The following is a 22,910-nucleotide window of genomic DNA, read 5'->3' on the forward strand; positions in this document are numbered from 1 at the left end:
CACTGTTATTTTTTAATCATGATTGCCTGTGAGCCTGTTAATCTCTCTAGGTAATTGAGAACTGATTATAGTTTATAATTTTTTTACTTCTGGTTTATAATCTAATGGGAAAACTTTGCATTTAGATTTTCTATAGACTTAAAAATTAGAGCTGAATCATTGCTGCTTTGTATTATTTTAACTTGACAATTATAAAAGAAATGTACTTATATATTTTAAGGGGGTATATGTTCAAATAGGAAATTTGTAGAAATGATGTAATGTATTGATTTGTAATGATGTCATATCTTTATTTACAGGTAGGCGAAAACCAAGAGTACATCGGCCTCGTTCTCCGATATTGGAAGAAAAAGACATCCCGCCCCTTGAATTTCCCAAGTCCTCTGAGGATTTAATGGTGCCTAATGAGCATATAATGAATGTCATTGCCATTTACGAGGTACTGCGGAACTTTGGCACTGTTTTGAGATTATCTCCTTTTCGCTTTGAGGACTTTTGTGCAGCTCTGGTGAGCCAAGAGCAGTGCACACTCATGGCAGAGATGCACGTTGTGCTTTTGAAAGCAGTTCTGCGTGAAGAAGACACTTCCAATACTACCTTTGGACCTGCTGATCTGAAAGATAGCGTTAATTCCACACTGTATTTCATAGATGGGATGACGTGGCCAGAGGTGCTGCGGGTGTACTGTGAGAGTGATAAGGAATACCATCACGTTCTTCCTTACCAAGAGGCAGAGGACTACCCATATGGACCAGTAGAGAACAAGATCAAAGTTCTACAGTTTTTAGTTGATCAGTTTCTTACAACAAATATTGCTCGAGAGGAATTGATGTCTGAAGGGGTGATACAGTATGATGACCATTGTAGGGTTTGTCACAAACTTGGGGATTTGCTTTGCTGTGAGACATGTTCAGCAGTATACCATTTGGAATGTGTGAAGCCACCTCTTGAGGAGGTACCAGAGGACGAGTGGCAGTGTGAAGTCTGTGTAGCACACAAGGTGCCTGGTGTGACTGACTGTGTTGCTGAAATCCAAAAAAATAAACCGTATATTCGACATGAACCTATTGGATATGATAGAAGTCGGAGGAAATACTGGTTCTTGAACCGAAGACTCATAATGTAAGTGAATCTGGTCTTAATTTTTTGTATGCATTTAAAATTAAACCAGCTTCCTTCATGATTGATGTAGCAGAGCTATGCTGTTGATGTGGTATAAACCTTTGTAACTTAATAGTAAGAACAGTTAAATAATTTCTTAATTGAAGGAATATGTGCATTAAAATAGCTTTTAAGAAGGTAAAGGAAACATATATGAAAGAAGCAAAATTCCATTGTTTTTGATGCCTAGGATAGGAAATAGAATGTTTCTAGTTGGGACTGGGCACAGCAGCTCCCACCTGTAATCCCAGCACTTTGGGAGGCCAAGGTGGGTGGATCACCTGAGGTCGGGAGTTTGAGACCAGCCTGGCCAATATGGTGAAACCCCACCTCTACTGAAAATATAAAACTTAGGCAAGTGTGGTGGCGCACACCTGTAATCCCAGCTACTCAGGAGGCTGAGACAGGAGAATTGCTTGAACCTGGGAGGCGGGGGCTGCAGTGAGCTGAGATCACACCACTGCATTCCAGCCTGGGTGACAGAGACAAATTCTGTCTCAAAAAAAAAAAAAAGTTTCTAGGTGGAATGCCACTGTGGGCCTGTTTTTGGTTATGTTCCCCTATAGCCTAACTCAGCTTATCCACCCTTAACTTTGGTGTTAGGGTTGTTTTACTTCTCTTTTTTGGTTTTACCATATCTATGTAAAATGGAACAGCAAGAAAATGTTGTCTAAGGAAAGGTGAGGTCTGCCATTATTGGTTGGAATCCCCCAGGAGAAGATGATCCCAACAGACTCGGGGTCATAGTCTGGCCTCATTGTTCCCAAGGGTTTTCGAGAAGCTCTTCTGGGAAGACTGTGGGCGAGGTCAGGAGATAGTCTCAGGGTTTACCTCAGTCAGGGCATCAGGCAGGGTTATAGTGTGGACTGAGTATCTGACATCCTGTAGATATATGGTCAGAGGAATGGGCTACTTTGTGTCTTCAGCTTCTGAAGTCTTCAAAGTCCTCTTCCAGTTCTTAGAATTAGGTCAAATGAAAAAATCTGGTAGGATGAAATGAATGTCAGAGCAGGGCATGGAAAGGAGAGTAGAAACTTTATCAGTGTGCTGTCGAGAAGTCTGAATCCACACTGATTCTTGATTCTTTGTGGCTGGAAGCTTATAGAATCTTCACTGTCTATGGTGTTCTGCAGTTTTACAGTGATACGCCCTTGTGTGGGCTGCTTTCATCCACGAGGTATTTTTGGTGGGCATTTTCAATCTGGCAATTGTGTTCTTTGATTCTGAGAACTTCTCTTGACAACTTCCTCTTTTCCCTCTTGTATTTAACTTGAGCTATGATTTTATTGAATGTTGGACTTCCTATTTTGGTCTTCTGACTTTCTTATCATTTCTCTCCAGTTTTCCTCTTTGTCTCTTTTTCTCTTTGGGGTATGTGTATGTGTTCAGTTTTTTAAGATTTCCTTATCTTGGTCGTCCAGCCCTACTATCCAGTTTTTCCTTTCTGCTACCATATTTTTATTATCTAAGAGCTCTTTTGTTTTTAGAATCTTCCTTTAAAAGAAATAGTAAAATCCTGTTTCTGTGTCTTGGATATAGTATTTTCTCTTACCTTTCTGAGGCTATTAATGACAGGTTTTTTTCTCTCCTCTGTGCATGGTCTGTTTCTTCTAAGTTGCTTCTTCCTATTCTTTGTTTTGTTTTTTCTATTTCATATTCAGATGTTTATTAATTCTTAATTTTCTGCTCCTCATTAACATTGTGGTACTATGTAGCCAGTTGGAAGCTCTGAGCAAGTGGGTGGGCCTTATCAATTTTGACTTAACCATTGGATGATTTTCATTGTCTCTTTTATTGGGGGAAATCCCTCTTGTCAGTATCTTGAGGTCTGTCCTCGAGACTAAGCTCTAGAGGAGTGATGGCATGGAAGGGCCTTTTCCTGTGTCCTGGTTGAAACATGAAGGTCTTGCTGGTGATATTCTGGTGGCTGAGTGGTGGAAGAAAGCTTCATTTATTGTGCACACAGTATTTACTATGTGTATTGTCACTTAAATCCTCAGTTTTCTGTACAGTACCTTTGTTCACAATTGAGCGTGGTTTCTCCCAGTCCAGGGAGCCTCAGTTTACCTCCTCTAGAGACTAGACCTTTGGCAGCTTGAAGGGGAGAGAGATGGTTTAGGAATCTGCTCCAGCCAGTTCCCTATTCTAGAGACACCCTTTCTCGTTATCATTGCTTTTTGAGGATTGTGTTCTCAACCTTACCTTTCTTTTTAGTTTGAGATCAGGCTTTCTTGGGTCTGCTGAAGCAGTAATCACTTGTTCATCTACTTTCAGATTGTTTTTTTTGTTATCATGTCTCCCCTACTTTATCCTTATGAGTTTGTCTTTAACAATTTTTTTTTTTTTTTTTTTTTTTGAGACAGAGTCTTGCTCTGTTGCCCGGGCTGGAGTTCAATGGCGCGATCTCGGCTCACTGCAAGCTCCACCTCCCGGGTTCACACCATTCTTCTGCCTCAGCCTCCAAGTAGCTGGGACTACAGGTGCCCGCCACCGTGCCTGATTAATTTTTTGTATTTTTAGTAGAGACAGGGTTTCACTGTGTTAGCCAGGATGGTCTTGATCTCCTGACCTTGTGATCTGCCTGCGTCGGCCTCCCAAAGTGCTGGGATTACAGGTGTGAGCCACCGTGCCTGGCCAGCAAATTTTTTTTTTTTTTTTGAAGACAAGATCTCCCTTTGTCATCCAGGCTCTGGAGTGCAGTGGCACTATCTCGGCTAACTGCAGCCTTGACTTCCTGGGCTCAAGCAGTCCTCCTGCTTCAGCCCACCAAGTAGCTGGGACTACAGGTGTGTGCCACCATGCCCGGGTAATTTTTGCATTTTTTGTAGAGATAGGGTTTCACCATGTTACTCAGGCTGGTCTCGAACTTGTGAGCTCGAGCCATCTGCCCTCCTCGGCCTCTCAAAGTGCTGGGATTACAGGCGTGAGCCACTGCGTCTAGCCTAACAATATTTCTTTAGCATGGTTTTAAGAAGGTTTCAGGAGGGAACAAAATGAAGTCTGTCACCTTAACCCAGAAACTGCTGTGAGAAACAATCCATAAGGTTTTAAATGTATATTCTGTGTCTTTTGGTTTGGATCAGATATTTTAAGAAATATGTGTAAAATATGTGTAACTTTTTTCTTTTCTTGCTCCCTTACCTCCCAAACATCTGGTCATGGTATTCATTGTGCCGTTTTTTGTTTTTGTCTTTGTTTTGACATTTTGCTGTTGAGGTGGTAACACGGAAACCTTTGTCAGCAAGGTCATTCCAAATGGTGAAATAACTGTAACCACATTTTTAAAGTTTAAAGTTTAAAGTTTATTGCTCTCGGGAAGCTGTGGCACAGGAATTACTTGAACCTAGGAGGCGGAGGTTGCAATGAGCCGAGATGGCGCCACTGTACTCCAGCCTGGGTGATGGAGTGAGACTCTGTCTCCAAAAATTAAAAAAAAAAAAAAAAAAAAAAGTTTACTAATGTGTTGTCATTGTAAGTGGAAATTCAGTCATGCTGCCTGTCAGGGAGCCCAGTGCTTGTACTCTGTATAGACATTCAGCAGTTAGCAGGTCACGTTCATGCAATCTCAAGTGCCCTCTTGAAAGGAGCTCATAGTCATCAGGATGGCTGGGAACAAATTAGGAAGTAAGTGAAATTTAGTCCATGCTCCAGTTCTCCCGTTCCTATGCCTTCCTTCCTGTGCTGCTTGTCCACACCCTTTGGATATTCACTCTCAACTGCCTCTTTCTTTCCCTGTGCTGCCCTTTTTGGCCAGATGGAGACCAAAAGTGTCTTGTCCGCATACAGAAAAACCTTGACATCTTAAGGCTCACTACACAGTAATCAGTGGTATAGGTCTTAGTTTCAGAGACCTGTAAAAAGTAGTAGTTGTGATAAGTAGTAACAGCCAAGAGCAACATTTATTGAGCACTTCCATGTGTGCCTCACAGTGTCCTAAGCATTTTATGTATTTTAAAATTAATCCTCCCAACAGCCCAATAATGCAGGTACTATATTTTTTAATTTTTATTTTATTTTTAATTAATTAATTACTTTTGGAGACAGGGTCTCACTGTCGCCCAGGCTAGAGTGCAGTGGTATGATCATGGCTCACTGCAGCCTCAATCTCCCAGGCTCAGGCCATCCTCCCACCTCAGCCTCCCTAGGAGCTGGGACTACAGGCATGTGCCACCATGCCCAGCTAATTTTTTTATTTTTTATTTTGAAGAGGTCTCACTGTGTTGGCCAGGCTGGTCTCAAACTCCTGGGTTCAGGCAATCCTTCCACTTCAGCCTCCCAAAATCGTAGGGTTACAGGCCTGAGCCACCATGCCCTGCCTTGCAGGCACTATTTTTGTCTGCATCTTATAGATGAAGAGACTAAATCTCAGAGAGGTTAAATAATTTGCCCTTGATTTGCCCAAGACCCTGTGGCTCTTAGGAGGTAGAACCTGAAATTTTTTTCAGAATGTGTTTTGTAAGAGTATTTTCAATACCTTATTTTATACTGTAGTCTAGTTTTCAAACCATGTTGAGAAATCTGCAACTTGCATTGTTTTAGCTGTTAAAACCAATGCTTATAACTTGGGGAGAAAGATACTGTAATGGTTTCTGTTGTATCTGCAGTGAGTATTTATGAAATCTTTAAAGATTTGAAATAAAGGCGTTTTTAGAAAATCTAAACTAAGTGGCAGTTTCAGAAAAGTTCTGTTTCCTGATATATCAGTATCAGTCTATGAAACAGCATTCAGGGAAGCAAAATGTATACTATTTGATAGTTACATAAATGCAAACCTTTGAAATCACGTGACTCAGATGACGTTTTAAATACGTGTGGGTGAATTTTTGATACATTGTCGAGGAAATAAAATATTTTATTTTTCTTAGTGGAACAGTAAAATACTTATGTTTGTCAATAAAACTGTTCATTTAAGTTTATTTGCTTTAAAAGCTATAGTTGTCATTCAAATTGCCTTTTTTTGATGCATAATAAAGTGCACAGATTTTAAAGATGATTTCAGGCAAATAGTATTATCTTTTTCCATGTTGTGATATCTTGAGTATTTTTTTATGTAAAATCAAGTAGGAAACTTTAAACATAGTGATATGTGTCAACAATTTTGACAAATCTGAAAGATTTTACATCTTTTATGAAAATGAGATTAAAATAATTTCAGTTTAACTGTACTTTTGTGGTAGATTATATGTGGACTCCTCGTGATAGTTTTAAAACCATGTAGAATTTTCACGCAGTTTATAGTATGCAGAGGTTTTAATTGTAATGTTACCAATTTATAGAAATTAAGTTTTCCGTTATTGCTTTTATTTAATAAGTGCTTAAAAATATGTTATTTGTATAGATTAGTGAAGCTTATAATAAAAAAAGGTTCTTATACATGAATTTATAGTCCATCTGAGAAGCCAAGACATATTCAGCATATAACTTAGAGGCCAGTTTTCATTCATTATGTAAGTGGGCCAATCTTTCTTAACTATTGCTTTTATCCTGTCAATCCTTTGCTCTGAATTAGGATCTACTAAAATAGAAATTACCAGATTAGATTAGCATGTTTTTCTGTCACTCTCCATTCTAAATAAAATTACGTGAACACAGCATTATATTTTATTTTTTTGCAGAGACAGAGTCTCACTATGTTGCCAGGCTGGTCTCGAACTCCTGGGCTCAAGCGATCCTCCAGCCTTGGCCTCCCAAAGCGCTAGGATTACAACAGGCGTGGACCACCACATGCCTTTAAACAGCATTTTAAAAATCTGTATTCGTTTTCCGAATGAACTAAACTATGCTTTTAAATCTATACAGCTTTCTACTCCCCATTCTAGGTACAAACCACATATTAACTTACTGACTTCCTGTTCCTGAATTCCTTCTGTCCACGTTCAGTTCTGTATGTCCAGCAGACTCCTGGACGTGTCCGCAAAGCAGGCACCTCAAATGTGTTTAAAACCGAACTCATCATTTCCACCCATTACCTACTCTTCATCCAGTGTTCTCATCTTAGTAAATGGGATTACTGTCCCACCAGCTGCTCAAGCTAGAAATATGGGAATAAACTTTTTCCTTTATTGTTTGTTATGCCTTTAAAATAAATATTGAATCAGTTTCTCTCCATTCCCACTGTCCCTCCATGATACAAACCAGTGTCATCTTCATTAGACTAGTCAGTCACCCCTAAAGTGGTCTATATGTAACCCCCTACCCCAACCTTCCAAGATTTTCTTTTTTTTTTTTTTGAGATGGAGTCTCACTCAGGCTGGAGTGCAGTGGCCCAATCTCAGCTCACTGCAACCCCCTGCCTCTTGGATTCAAGCGATTCTTGTACCTTAGCCTCCCGAGTAGGTAGGATTACAGGCGCCTGCCACTACACCTGGCTAATTTTGTATTTTTAGTAGAGACAGGGTTTCACCATGTTGGCCAGGCTGATAATGAACTCCTGACCTTAGGTGATCAGCCCACCTCGGCCTCCAAACGTGCTGGGATTACAGATGTGAGCCACCATGCCCAGCCATAGCTGGATGATTTTTAAAATAGCAAGTTTGATCAAGTCTCCTTTTCCCTAAGTGGAAAAACCTTTTAATTACAATTACTTCCATTTGCCCTTAACCAAAACTTGACTCTTTAGCACAGATCCGTAACTTTGTACATTTAATTATCTTGCTTTCTAACACTTAAGACAACATAAATAAAAAGCAAACCAAAGCACCTAAAAACCTCTTGGCTAACTGGCTCGTTCTTGAGGTCTCAGCCTATTTATGCTACTTCCTAGGGATTTCTTTGCCTGCACCCCTTTCTTTCTCTGAACCCCTTTTTCTCTTGCATCGTGAAATACTACTTTTTAAAACACCCATCCTACCAATAGTTTTTTTGTTTTGTTTGGCTTTTTGATACAAGTCTCACTGTGTCGCCCAGGCTGGAGTGCAGTGGCACAACCTTGGTTCACTGCGATCTCCGCCTCCCAGGTTCAAGTGATTCTTCTGCCTCAGCCTCCCAAGTAGCTGGGATTACAAGTGCCTGCCACCACACCCGGCTAATTTTTGTATTTTTAGTAGAGATGGGGTTTCACCATGTTGTCCACGCTGATCTTGGACTCCCAACTTCAGGTGATCCACCTGCCTCGGCCTCCGAAAGTGCTGGGATTACAGGCGTGAGCCATTGCGCCTGGCCTAGTTACTTGTTTTAAGGTAAATATTATACACTTCATAAGGGAGGAAAATGATGACAACTATGTATATTATACCCATGAAGTGTTGGTATTACTATAAACACTTCATATATTTTAATTAATTTAATTCTAGCAACAGCATCTTCCAGGATACGTACCATTACCCTGTTTTTGAGATGGAGAGACAGGCATAGAGAGTTTTAAGTAATTTATCCAAGATCACACAACTGCTGAGTGGTGGGATTGGGATTTGAACCCAGGCATTCTGGCTCCAGAATGTGTGCTCCTAAGCACTACTTGGGCTGCTTGACCAAGAGCTTAGGACCTAGCTTTTGTCTTTAATTGCTGAATTGCTAGTTGTATCAGTTTCCTGCAGCTGCTATAACAAAGTACTGTACAAAAAAAAAAGTAATATAAAACGGGGTAGTTTAAAACAGTAGAAATCGATTATTTAACAGTTTTGGAGAATAGAAGTCTAAACTCAAAGGTGTCAGCAGGGCCATGCTCCCTCTGCAGGCTCTAGGAAAAAATCCTTGCTTTTTTTTTTTGGCCTTTTCTAGCTTCTAGCACCCCAAGTGTCCTTGGCTTGCTGGCAGCATAATTCCAATCTCCCTGTCACCATCTTTTCAAGGCAGCCTAGGTGTTTTCTATCAAGCACCTAACAGTTCTTCCAGCCTCTTCCCATTACCCAATTCCAAAACCACTTTCACATTTTTGAGTATGTTAGCAGCAGCACCCTACTTCCCGTACCAAAAGTTGGGAGTTTCCTAGGGCCACCATAACAAAGTACCACAAATGGGGTGGCTTGAAAAAATATGAATTTATTGTCTCACAGTCCTGGAGGCCAGAAGTCTGAAATCATGAGTCAGCAGGGTTGGTTTTTCTGGAAACTTTCAAAGAGAATCTGTTCCATGCCTGTCTCGTAGCTTCTGGCAGTCCTTAGCATTTCTTGGTTTACAAACAGACATATCACTCCAGTTTCTGCCTCTATTCTACATTCTTTTCTTTTTTTTGAGACACAGAGTCTCTGTCGCCCAGGCTGGAGTACAGTGGCACGATCTTGGCTCACTGCAACCTCCACCTCCCAGGTTCAACCGATTCTCCTGCCTCAGCCTCCCAAGTAGCTGGGACTACAGGCGCATGCCACCATTCCCGGCCAATTTTTTGTATTTTTAGTAGAGACGGGGTTTCACCGTGTTAGCCAGGATTGTCTCCATCTCCTGACCTTGTGATCTGCCCGCCTTGGCCTCTCAAAGTTCTGGGATTACAGGTGTGAGCCACCACGCCCAGCCCATTACCTTGTTTTCTATGTGTCACCTTGGGTCCTCTCCTTTTCTAAGGATACCAGTCAGTTGACTTAGGGGCCACCCTAAATCCAGGATGACTTTTATCTCAAGATCCTTAACTAATTACATCTGCCAAGACCCTATTTCCAAATAAGATCGCGTCCTGAGGTTGCAGGTGGACATGAACTTTGGGGACATTATTCAACTCATTTCACTAGTGTTCTTTACTCTTCATTTCTGTGGGTTTGTTTAGAAACGAAAGTTGAAACTTACTGTGAGTAATTAACCTTCTACTTAGCTAGCCTAGGTAAAAGTCAAAGAAGCTTTAAAATGTAGACATGTAATATGTATGTTTGCTCTTAACTATATTTTTAGCAAACCTTTTCTTGCCAGTCTGTCTTCTCTTTGCCACCCTATGAGTCCTTGAGAATGTGTGCCGAGTGGTAACTTCAAGGAAGCCTGGCCAATTTGGGTGAGCCTGAGGAACATGGTAGGCCTTGTAAGAACCAGAGCTTCTACAGAACCACATTATAACTCCAAAACCAAATATACATACATAATGTATGTTTATGCGGAAAGCTGTTGTCACTTTTACAATGAGGACAAATAATTTTGATTATATAAACTGTATATAGGCCAAGTAACTAAGTATAAAAAAACAACTTTTCATCCCGGTGTGGTGGCTCATGCCTGTAATCCCAGCACTTTGGGAGACCGAGGCGGGCGGATTGCTTGAGGCCAGACGTTCAAGACTAGCCTGGCCAACATGGCAAAACCCTGTCTCTACTAAAAATACAAAAATTAGCTGGGCGTCGTGGTGTGTGCCTGTAAATCCCAGCTTCTTCAGAGGCTGAGGCATGAGAAGTGCTTGAACCCAGGAGGCAGAGGTTGCAGTGAGCCAAGATTGTGCCACTGCACTCTAGCCTGGATGACAGAGTGAGACTGTCTCAAAAAAAAAAAAAAAAAAAAGACTGGCCACAGTGGCTCACGCTTCTAATCCCAGCACTTTGGGAGGGCGAAGCAGGTGGATCGTGAGGTCAGGAGTTCGAGACCAGCCTGGCCAACATAGTGAAACCCCGTCTCTACTAAAAATACAAAAATTAGCTGGGCATGGTGGCGTGCACCTGTAGTCCCAGCTACTTAGGAGGCTGAGGCAGGAGAATCGCTTGAACCCAGGAGGTAGAGGTTGTGGTGAGCCAAGATTGCGCCACTGCACTCCAGCCTGGGCAACAGAGTAAGACTCCGTCACAAAAAAAAAAAAAAAAAAAGGAAAAGAAAAAAGTTAAACAAAACAAAACAGACCAAAAAAACCCCCAACTTTTCTTTGAATGGATTAGCAGGTATTCACTGTTTTGCTACTTTATGCTTTAATGAATTTATCTTTCTGTGGCTTCAAGAAGAAAAATGTTAAGTCAGTGAATACTGTATAGGTTGAGTATCCCTTATCTAAAATGCTTTGGATCAGAAGTATTATGGGCTTTGGAATATTTGCATTATACTTACCAGTTGATCATTCCTTATTTATTTATTTTTTTGTTTGTTTTTGAGACAGAGTCTTGCTCTGTCGCCCAGGCTAGAGTGAAGTGGCGTGAACTCGGCTCACTGTAGGCTCCGCCTCCCGGGTTCACACCATTCTCCTGCCTCAGCCTCCCGAGTAGCTAGGACTACAGGCGCCTGCCACCACGCCCGGCTAATTTTTTTTGTATTTTTAGTGGAGACCGGGTTTCACTGTGTTAACCGGGATGGTCTCGATCTCCTGACCTTGTGATCTGCCCACCTCAGCCTCCCAAAGTGCTGGGATTACAGGTGTGAGTCACTGTGCCCGGCCAGTTGATCATTCCTAATCTGAAAATTTGAAACGCTCCAATGAGCATTTCCTTTGAATGGCATGTTGGCACTCAAAAACTTTTGGATCTTGGAGCATTTTGGATTTCAGATTTTCAGATTAAGGGTACACCACCCATATCCTTTTATTTATCTATGATTTAATATAGGCCTTCTTTCTTCAGAATTACTGAATGACTTATTCCTGGAATGCTGCTAAATTTTTATTCATTTATTACCTTAATAATAATATTTAACATTTATTGATCACTGATGTGCCCAGGCACTGTGTTAGATGCCTTATCATTATACCTTTAAGTCTTATAGTGGCCTTCAGGCAGGTTTTATTATATCTTCATTTTACAAGTGAGGTAAATAGAATGGCTTAGAGACTCAGAGAGGTTGTGTCTTGTCCATGTCCACATATCTTATAAGCAAATGAGTGTATTTAAAGCCAGATCTCTCCTAAAGCCCAGTTCTTTCAGTTCCCTCAGTTTCCCTTTGAGTAAACAGGAAAATCAGGCTCACTTTCATCGAGTGCCTCACACATACTCTTGAATTCCTTTTGAGTGGGGACAGAAATACCATTGTATGTGTTCATCTGTGTCTAGTTCTAGACATTAATTTGCCTGTTTGTTTTAAGTTAGTGACCATCTCTGTTGAAGTCTTTAACTCCATTAAAAGTGAATGGAACCTTAGGAGAGTTTTAGGCAGGAGAGGAAGCTCCTCTTCTCTCCAGTTTGGGCTTCGATTGTCCAGAAGTAAAGAAGAGGGATGAGATATTATTTGAGATAACTCCTTCAAAAACCAGAACTTAGCAAAGCATTTACACCATTTTGTTAGAAATATTTCTAAACTATATTATAGAGTTAGCTGGGTATCGTGGCACATGTCTGTAGTCCTAACTACTTGGGAGGCTGAGGCAGGAGAATTGCTTGAGCCTAGGAGTCTGAGTACACAGTGAGCCACGATGGTGCCACTGCACTCTATCTAGCCCGGGCGACAGAGTGAGACTCTGTCTCTAAAATAAATGTATTTTATTCTAAAATAATTCTAAATACATTCTTCTCATCATATTGTTACATCGATGATCTTAAAGTTGGTTGAGATGTAGCTGAAACTGGCTTCCACAAAGTACTCTCACACGGTTCTGAATTTTGAGGTCATTTTTCTTTGTGTCATGTTTTTTAGATATCATTTCTCAGAGTAAATCAAGTTTGAGTGAGACCTGCAGGGTTTTCTTGTGAGTGCCTATATTGAGTTTTAGTGCACAAGCTTTGTTTTGAGTTTTCACTGGGTAGATGAACTGTCAGATTAGTGGCATTATGTCTAATATATAAAGTATTTCCCCCCATTTTTAAACAGAGAAGAAGATACAGAAAATGAAAATGAAAAGAAAATTTGGTATTACAGCACAAAGGTCCAACTTGCAGAATTAATTGACTGTCTAGACAAAGATTATTGGGAAGCAGAACTCTGCAAAATTCTAGAAGAAATGCGTGAAGAAATCCACCGACACATGGACATAACTGAAGACCTGACCAATAAGGCTCGGGGCAGTAACAAATCCTTTCTGGCGGCAGCTAATGGTGAGAGGGGCATTTTCTCATTTTATTTTTGTTAAGTCTGAGCTAAACCGTTGGTATGAAATCACTGCAAAATTTGAAAACAGATTAAAATTTTCAAGTACAGTCATGCATTGCTTAATGATGGGGATACATTCTGAAAAATGTGTCATTTGGCAATGTCCTCATTGTATGAACATCATAGAGTACACTTACACAAACCATACACCTAGTTTATACAGCATAGCCTGTTGCTGCTAGGCTGCAAACCTGTACATCATGTGACTGTACTGAATCCCATAAGCAGTTGTAGCACAATGGCAGGTATTTTTGTATCTAACCATATCTAAACATTTAAAAAGGTAATACGTATAATCTTATGGGACCACCATCATGTATGTGGTTCCTAGTGGACCGAAACATTGTGCAGTGCATGACTGTGTGTATATTTTACTTTAGTTCTCCATATTTCATTTTCCCAAGAGAACCTTGTTCATTCCACTGTAAATTAGGGATGCTATACATTTTGGTGTTTTATTTCTGCTTGGGTCATTACTGATATTCCCCAAAATGTTAGTTTGTTTCTTTAATTCAAGTATCTTATTAAACTTTTTTTGGCATTCCAGTTTTTAAGAAATAATATTCTTTTTGAACTTTTTGCCTTTTTTAAAAAAATAAAACTTTAAATTTTAGAGTATTTTTAGATTCATACAAAAGTTGCAAAGATAGTAGAGGGTTTCCATATATCCTGCACTTGGTTGCCCCTGTTATTAATGTCTTAGATTAGTATGAGATATTTGTTACAACTAATGGACCAGTATTGATACACTGTTACTAACTCAAGTCCATACTTTATTCAAATTTCCTTAGTTTTTACCTGATGTCCTTTTTCTGCCTCATGATCCTGTACCACATGGTATTTAGTCATCATGTTTTCCTCTGGTTTGTCGGTTTCTCAGACTTTCCTTGTTTTTGATGGCCTTGACGGTTGGAAGGAGTAGTGGTTAGGTATTTTGTAGAAAGCCCTCGTTCTGGGTTTTTCTCATGGTTAGCCTAGGTTTATGCATTTTGGGGAGGAAGACCACAGAAGTGAAGTGCAATTTTCATCTTCTTATCAAGAGTGCATGCTGTCCTCGTGACTTATCACTGATGATGTTAACCTTGGTCCCTGGGTGAGGCAGTGTTTGTCAGGTTTCTCCACATCCTCCGGCATCCCCTCAAACCCCCAATACTGTACTTTCTGGAAGCAAGTCACTATAAACAGCCACATTAGCGGGTGAGGAGTTATGTTCTACCTTCTTGAAGGGGCAATATCTACATAAATTATTTGGAATTTTTCTGCACAGGAGATTTCTTTATTTTTTCAGGCATTTATTTCTATGAGTATACATTCATGGATATTTTATACTTACTGGGTTATAATTGGATATTTATTAGGTTATAATTCAATGTCACCTTATTTATTTTGTTACTCAACTCTTTATTTTTTTAAGTTATAAATACATATATATTTCAAAAGTTTAAATAGTATAAAGGGTGTGCTGTGAAAAAATGAATCTCTCTCCTCCAAAATCTCCAATCTGACCTTCCTTTCTCTGGAGGCAATCATTATTGCTATATGTTTTTTTGTCCTGCCAGATGTATTCTGTGCATGTTTAATAAATACCACCTGTGTTTTCTAATATAGCCATCCCTCAGTATTCTCAGGGATTGCTTCCAGAGCCCTCTGCAGATAGCAAAATCCATGGATGCCCAAGTCCTGCAGTCAGCCCTGTGGAACCTGCTGATATGAAAAGTTGGCATTCCATATCCAAGGGTTCTGCATCCTGAGATACTGTATTTTCAATTTGAGGTTGGTTGAATCCAAGGATGCAGAACCTTTGGCCACAGAGGGCCGACTGTAGTGCCTTTTAAGTTTTAACTTAGATAAAATTATTAGGTAAGATTCTGCAAGTACACTTTTAAGTGCCTGGTTCTGAGTTCTGCTCTTCTGCATACATTATCTGCCATACATATAATCCTATTTTCCCCATTCTCCATTTGCTTGAAAATAGAATGTTTATATTTAATAAAGATACCCAGATAGCTGTATCCAAGCTTGTTCTCACATATTCTACATCAATATTCCTGTGAATTCATGCATATTTTTGGAGAATGATAGGCTCTCACATATAAATACTGTTGGGCACAAATATACTTTGTCTTCAGAAAAAGCATTCTTAGTTACCATGAATTATATTTATTCATATCTGGTGGTTGGAAGTATTTCTCTATTAGATCTGTTTAGAAAAATGTGTAATTTTTTTATTAGAAAAGTTTTAGTGTTCAGAAGTCTTTGGAGGATAAGTAATTGCAGTAACACAATCTCCATCTTACTCTCCCCTCCATATAGATCAAATCATAGGAAATTTTATTAATTTCAGCCAGCTTACTTCCCCCCTTAATTTCCTTTTATGAATCATGGCATTAAAATAGACAAATCCCTTTTTGCTCTCCTGTGTTTTAGTACAACAGAGAACCATCTTCAGTCCTCTAAAAGGCAATGCGAGATAGGATTTTATAAAGTACATTGAATTAAAATATTTTCCAGAATAAAAAATAAAAATAGAAAAAACAAAAAATTTTTCTGCGTATTAAATTATGTATACAGTATAATCATAATTAAATAAAGAACAAAGTCAAAACAGGAATGGGCAATCAAGTGTTAAGTGGTGTGATTTGGGGGAATGTAAAAACCTAAAAATGTTAATATAGGGGAATTGATAAATTTCGTTATGAATTATGTGATAGAACACTATGTATTGGAGAGTTAAGTGTACCATGCAAAAACTGTGAGATGCTTAAATTCTTCTTCCTCTAAATAACCAACTGGATCAGGTTTTATCATTAAAAAATAACCAATTAGCATAGTAGAATTGTAGCTGGTTTCCTTTTCATATTTTTTGCATTTCCTACAATGAGCATGTTATAGTTCAGTATGATTCAGCATGTAATGTACTTTTAAAAATTAGTTAAACCGGCAGGGCGCAGTGGCTCACGCCTGTAATCCCAGCACTTTGGGAGGCCGAGGCAGGCGGATCACGAGGTCAGGAGATCGAGACCATCCTGGCTAACATGGTGAAACCCCGTCTCTACTAAAAATACAAAAAAAAAAAAAAAAAAAAAAAAATTAGCCGGGCATGGTGGCAGGCACCTGTAGTCCCAGCTACTCAGCAGCCTGAGTTAGGAGAATGGCGTGAACCCGGGAGGCAGAGCTTGCAGTGAGCCGAGTGAGCCACTGCACTCCAGCCTGGGCGACAGAGCGAGACTCCGTCTCAAAAAAAAAAAAAAAAAAAAAATTAGTTAAACCTTTTGTAGTAATGGGGAACAACAAAGAGAACATTCAGCTTTAGGCCACAATATGCTCTTAGAAAGTTAGATGACTAAAATTTGTGTGCTGTGAGATTCCCTTGCAACCTGCAGTTATCCTCTTAGTACTACATGGAGTACATGGAAATAAGGTGAGTTGTACCTTGGATTTGATGGTGAGATCTGGACCCCAAAAATGACATAAATATTTTTTTCTTTCTTTCCTTTTTTTTTTTTTTTGTTGGCTAAGGTACAACATCAACCTGGTACTGTAGGAGGAGGGATTCACAAGAATTGAAAATTGTTGGGGAAGAGAAGGGGACACTGACATTTTTGGGTGCCTCCTGTGGGCCAGGTGCTCAACTAGGTGTTTTACAATTCTTTAATCCTCTCAGCAACTTTTTAAGGAGTGTATTGGTAATGAATTGAACATTCAAATAGAAGATTCCCGATTAAAACACCAATCCACCACTGTTAACCTTTATTTGTTCTCTCTGGTAACTAAAATCTTGGCTGTGATAGTCAGTTTAGGACCACCCAGTCCAGGTAAATACCCAAAATAATATTTAATCATGTTCTTTAACTTGGGGTTTTATGAGATGAAAACAATGGAAACTACTGGGGTTCTGATAAGAGCCAAGAATAATTTACAGCATAACAGGAATTTCAGAATTGTGGCCTGTCCTGATGACTTTGACTTGATGTTAACCTCTCAAAGAAAATACTTCATTTCTAATGTATAACTCTCTGGTTTTTATGTACACACACACGTGTCTACTTTAGGAGAGTTTAATTCTATTTTTGATAGTTAAATTTTTCTTCTCCATTTTTCCTCAATATTTTACAAAAAATTTCAAATATACACAAAAGTTGAAAGAATTATACAGTTACCAGCCTGATCAACATGGCAAAACCTCGTCTTTACTAGAAATACAAAAATTAGCTGGGCTTGGTGGCGCACGCCTGCAATCCTAGCTACTCAGGAAGCTGAGGCAGGAGAATCGCTTGAACCCAGAGGTGGAGGTTGCAGTGAGCCGAGATCGTGCCACTGCCCTCCAGCCTGAGCAACAGAGTGAGACTTTGTCTCCAAAAAAAAAAAAAAGAAAAAAAAAGAATTATACAGTAAATACTCATATATTCATTGTATAGATCTGTACTTTATATTTGTAACTAAATATACAGCTTACTATATTTGCTTTATCCTATGCTTGTATGGTAATTATGAAATGCTTTATTTTGCTTATTTGAGGGAAGTTTATTTTTAGAAGAATTTTTTCTAAGTAGAGATGGCTTCTAAAACCCGGTAGGTTAATTCTTTGTTTAGTTTTGAAATGTTCATGCAAAGTATAGAATATACTTGTTGATAGAATATGCATATTTAGTATAGATCAGATACAACGTAATTTTCTTTCATCCTTTAGTGTTTTTCTCTCTGCTGAACATTTTGGGTCTCTTTTTCTTTTTTTTTTTTTTGTTGTTGTTTGTTTTGTTTTTGTTTTTTTGAGACAGTCTCGCTCTGTCACCCAGGCTGGAGTGCAGTGGCATGATCTCGGCTCACTGCAACCTGTCTCCTAGGTTCAAGCAATTATCATGTCTCAGCCTCCCAGGTAGCTGGGATTACAGGCGTGTGCCACCACGCCCGGCTAATTTTTGTATTTTAGGTAGAGACGGGGTTTCACCATGTTGGTCAGGCTGGTCTCAAACTTCTAGCCTCAAGGGATTCACCTGCCTTGGCCTCCCGAAGTGCTGGGATTACAGGCGTGAGCCACTGCGCCCAGCCCTATTTTTGGTCTATTTTTCTTATGGCTATGATTGCCATAGTTTTTTGAACCTAAAACTAGTATGAATGTATGTATGTATATGTGTATTTAACAATACAGACTATTTGAAATTAGAATCTTTATAGAAAGTCAGAGAACTATGGTCATGCAACCTGTGCTTTTCTACCAATTTAAATGGTCTAAACTTAGTAGGCAATTAAAACTATTTTTTTGGTTTTATTTTCATTAAATGGCACTGGGAAAGTAGGGAGGAAGTACAATGATTTGGTTAAGAAAAGCTATAGGATGTAGTTATGTTTGAAAATGGCCGGGCGTGGTGGCTTACACCTGTAATCCTAGCACTTTGAGACGGGTGGATCACTTGGGGTCGGGAGTTTGAGACCAGCATGGCCAACATAGTGAAACCCTATCTTTACTAAAAATAAAAATATTAGCCAGATGTGGTGGTACGCGCCTATAGTCTCAGCTACTTGGGAGGCTGAGGTGGGAGAATCGCTTGAACCCAGGAGGCAGAGTTTGCAGTGAGTCGAGATAACGCCACTGCACTCCAGCCTGGGCAACAGAGTGAGATTCTGTCTCAAAAAAAAAAAGAAAGAAAAAGGAAATCTGTGCCTCTAAGAAAAACAGATAATCGGTAACTACATTTTCTTTTTCCAAATAAAATGTTCTTTAAAATATAGTAATTAAGGGCTGGGCACTGCTCACACCTGTAATCCCAGTGCTTTGGTAGGCCAAGGCACAGGGGAGTTCAAGACCAGCCTGGGCAACATATTGAGACTCCATCTCTATTTTAAAAAAGATTAGAAAATTAGCCAGGCGTGGTGACACATACCTATAGTTCCATCTACTCGGGAGGCTGAGGTGGGAGGATCACTTGAGTCTAGGAGTTCAAGGTTACAGTGAGCTATGATCACACCAGTGTACTCCTGAGCAAGAGTGAGACTCTGTCTCTAAAAAAGTAAAAAATACATTTATAAAAAAGGAAACACAAACCCAAAAATCCAAGAGGAGTACTGTGGATATACATGGTATTAAGTGTTTCTTCTGGCCCGGTGCAGTGGCTCACGCCTGTAATGCCAACACTTTGCGAGGCTGAGGTGGGCGGATCACCTGAGGTCAGGAGTTCAAGACCAGCCGGGCCAACATGGTGAAACCCCGTCTCCACTAAAAATACAAAAATTAGCTGGATGTGGTGGCAGGCGCCTGTAATCCCAGCTGCTTGGGAGGCTGGGGCAGGAGAATCGCTTGAACCTGGGAGGCGGAGGTTGCAGTGAGCCAGGATTGCGCCATTGCACTCCTGCCTGGGTGACAAGAGCAAACTCCGTCTCAAAAAAAAAGAAAAAGAAAAACCGTGTTTCTTCTTATTCACAAGTAGTGTACTCTAGTTGATAAATTTATTTTTATGAGGAAACAGTTTAGCAATTCCGAAACTATTCTACTGTGTGTACTAGGCATGAACAAATAACTAGATATATTATAGATAATGTGAGTCAGATTTCTCACTGTCAGAGAAGTTACAGATAAGCAAGTGGGCAATGGTAAATGAACCCTATACAGACACGTAGGCATTCACTCATATACATATGTACCCACACAAATAAATACAGAAATAATATAGATGTGTATATTTATGACTACATTTTTTAGCTCTGTTGGCTGAGAGACTCTAGAATAGCGACACCCCAATAGTAACAAACACACCAGCCACTTAGATTGTGACTTCTAACATCATTCTCCAATTTGTTCTTCAAAAAAGAACAAAAGCTCCTTGGAGAGATGGTGGATTGTAGGGCTGGGGCAGGGAAAATACAAGGTGAGCCCGGAGCATCTTGTAATAGTGGAAAGTAAGAAAATGCTGGATGGATGGACGGATGGATGGATGGATGGATATGTGTCAAAAGGACACTGGACTCGGAAAAAGTCCCCAGTGGCCAAAGCTGAAACAATTTGTGCAACAAAATTAAAAGTGATAGTATTGCATGATAACCCAAAGAATATAATTAATATCCATGAGTGCATACTGATATACCGTGTGTTCTGTACACTGTGGTCCTTCTGTATCCCGTGGTCTGTAACATGCCACAGTATCACTCTGTCTAAGTTGAAAGAGGGTATGTGTACTTAGAGACTTAGTGACTTTCAGGACAGTTAAGGGACTTCAGAAAGAAAGTTGTTTCCAAAAGGGCCTCTGTTTTCTCTTTTTACAGTTGAGGAAATGACGGCCTGGAGAGGTTAGGTAGCTTGTCCAGAGTCACACAGCTAATCCAAGTTAGATTTGCAGTGGGTTTTGGGTTTCTAGGTTTTGATCACTACAGTGTGCTGCTCAGACTGTGGGTCTATGTCAGCTTGTAGTTTTTGTCATCTGTCACAGATATCCGTGACAGATATCTATATCAAGGCTATATTTTAAAAAGAAAGACTAATTTTACTTTTTTTAAAAAAAAAATAGAGCCCATAATTAGCATGTATTACCTAGAGGTGAAGGTACAGCAAATTGATTGAATTCTGTGAACACTATTTTGTTTGTAATCTTGATTTTTATTTCATAGGTCTAATGCTTTAAAAATACTTAATTTTTCCTCTTTAATAGCTTGTATTGAAACTCGTAAGTGACATTTGTGGTACTGTTCTATTTGGTTATATATTGGAATAATTTTTTTGTTTGTTTTACACATTATAGAAGAAATTTTGGAATCCATAAGAGCCAAAAAGGGAGACATTGATAATGTTAAAAGCCCAGAAGAAACAGAAAAAGACAAGAATGAGACTGAGAATGACTCTAAAGATGCTGAGAAAAACAGAGTAGAATTTGAAGACCAGTCCCTTGAAAAAGACAGTGACGACAAAACACCAGACGATGACCCTGAGCAAGGAAAATCTGAGGGTAAAAAAATTACTTGATTAAAAAGAAATATTTCATTAGTGTTATTTATGAAATCTCCAGTTTTACTTGCAAAATGAAAGTGAAATATTGCAAGCAGCTACCTAATATTTCTAAAGAGATCAGGATACCGTCCCCTCTTGTAACATGTGTAACAATTGTAATGAGTTTTATGTATTAGTGAATTTACTATAATGTTATATTCATGTCTCTATAATTCCCATTAAGTTGCCATTTCCCTATGAAAAAGTACTATTTTTTAATATTATACCAGAGTATACACTTTTGTATGTGATAAAATGTTCATTTTTATATTAATTACTTAAGCATTCTTAATATATTATTAAATATTCTTAAATACTCTCTGAATTACCTATTGCAGCAATATCCCAGAATCTACTTGCTTTAAAATGGCCATCCAATGGAAGCAGGTTTTTTGGTGATTGATCATTTAGTAGTTGACTGAATGTGGCCATTTGCTCTGAAGCAATTTTAAAGAATATCTTTAAAGTTTTGTTGTGCATTTTGCTGTAGAGCCAACAGAAGTTGGGGATAAAGGTAACTCTGTGTCAGCAAATCTTGGCGACAACACAACAAATGCATCTTCAGAAGAGACTAGTCCCTCTGAAGGGAGGAGCCCCGTGGGGTGTCTCTCAGAAACCCCCGATAGCAGCAACATGGCAGAGAAGAAGGTGGCATCTGAGCTCCCCCAGGATGTGCCAGGTACAGAGGGCAGCATATCAATGCCTCTGTAATGGGGGGAATCCTTCCCTTTTGTAGTAAAAGCCGAATGTCACCTAAAACTTTAAACTATGTGTTCATTCATGCTGCTTGCTTACAGTGCCATCCCCGTTTGCTAAATTGTCACCTAACATTTGGAGTTTGATAAATGTCCTCACAGTTAGTGCTTGAAACTCATCATAATTTTCATGCTTCTTAAACTTCATTTAGCTGTTTTTGTTTAATAGATTTATTTTTATATTTTATCACCAGACCATAGTGGCAGATATTTTGGTTTTAATTACTTATGTACTAATGGCTCAGTGTTGAATGATCTGACCTTTCCAGTTCTGTAGATACTAACAAATTAATTTTATGTTTGCATGTGCTCGTGTAATATTTATAGCATTTCAAACCGTAGTGTTATGGTAGAAAACCATTATCACAGAACGTTGTTGTCAGATGTATTTTGACATAAAAATGTAAGTTGACCAGTAATTCACGTTTTCAGTTTTTAAAATTAAAGTTATACTCCAAGTAAGTTATAGCACACCAAGAATGTCCTGTTGCATAACATGAAGGATTTTGACAACCTACAGTTCTTATGGGGACGACTTCCATTTGAGTACTGGTCAACAGTGAGCTGTGTTGCTGAAAACACCAGTTTAACAGGGCGCTACAGATAGGGATGTAAGTGTAAGCTCCAGAAGAACCACAGCAATCAGCAGTAAGTCCACCATATTTTATACTGATGAAAGATTGGTCATTAAGATCAAGAACAGGGCCAGGTGTGGTGGTTCATGCCTGTAATCCCAGCACTTTGGGAGGCCTAGGCAGGCAGATCACCTGAGGTCAGGAGTTCGAGACCAGCCTGACCAACATGTTGAAACCCCGTGTCTACTGAAAATGCAAAAATTAGCTGGACATGGTGTTACGCACCTGTAATCCCAGCTACTTGGGTGGCTGAGGCAGGAGGATCGCTTGAACCCACAAGGCAGAGGTTGCAGTGAGCTGAGATCGTACCACTGCACTCCAGCCTGGGCGACAGAGCAAGACTTCATCTTAAAAAAGTAAAAAAAGAAAAAGAAAATATATTTATATGAAAACATAAGCAAGAAGTTTCAAGGAAACTAGAATGGGAGCAAATATAGCAATTGTCAGTGGCTGGCATCAGAGAGGATTTTG

General features: G+C 39.5%; 1 protein-coding gene across 31 annotated transcripts in view; it reads left to right on the forward strand.

The window, feature by feature from the left end:
• BPTF (bromodomain PHD finger transcription factor) overlaps positions 1-22,910 on the forward strand; it is a 157,516-nt gene that overhangs the window by 28,056 nt on the left and 106,550 nt on the right. For 24 of the 31 annotated variants that reach the window (XM_063656485.1, XM_063656483.1, XM_063656488.1 and 21 more), the window contains exons 2-5: positions 300-1,122; positions 12,796-13,019; positions 20,805-21,008; positions 21,540-21,728. In XM_063656485.1, coding sequence (XP_063512555.1) covers positions 300-1,122; positions 12,796-13,019; positions 20,805-21,008; positions 21,540-21,728 — 1,440 coding nt within the window. The remainder of the gene's footprint in view (positions 1-299; positions 1,123-12,795; positions 13,020-20,804; positions 21,009-21,539; positions 21,729-22,910) is intronic. The other 7 variants (XM_063656491.1, XM_054459627.2, XM_063656489.1 and 4 more) reach the window with 1 other exon arrangement.

Source organism: Pongo pygmaeus, chromosome 19 (assembly GCF_028885625.2).
Source record: "Pongo pygmaeus isolate AG05252 chromosome 19, NHGRI_mPonPyg2-v2.0_pri, whole genome shotgun sequence".
NCBI lineage: Eukaryota > Metazoa > Chordata > Mammalia > Primates > Hominidae > Pongo > Pongo pygmaeus.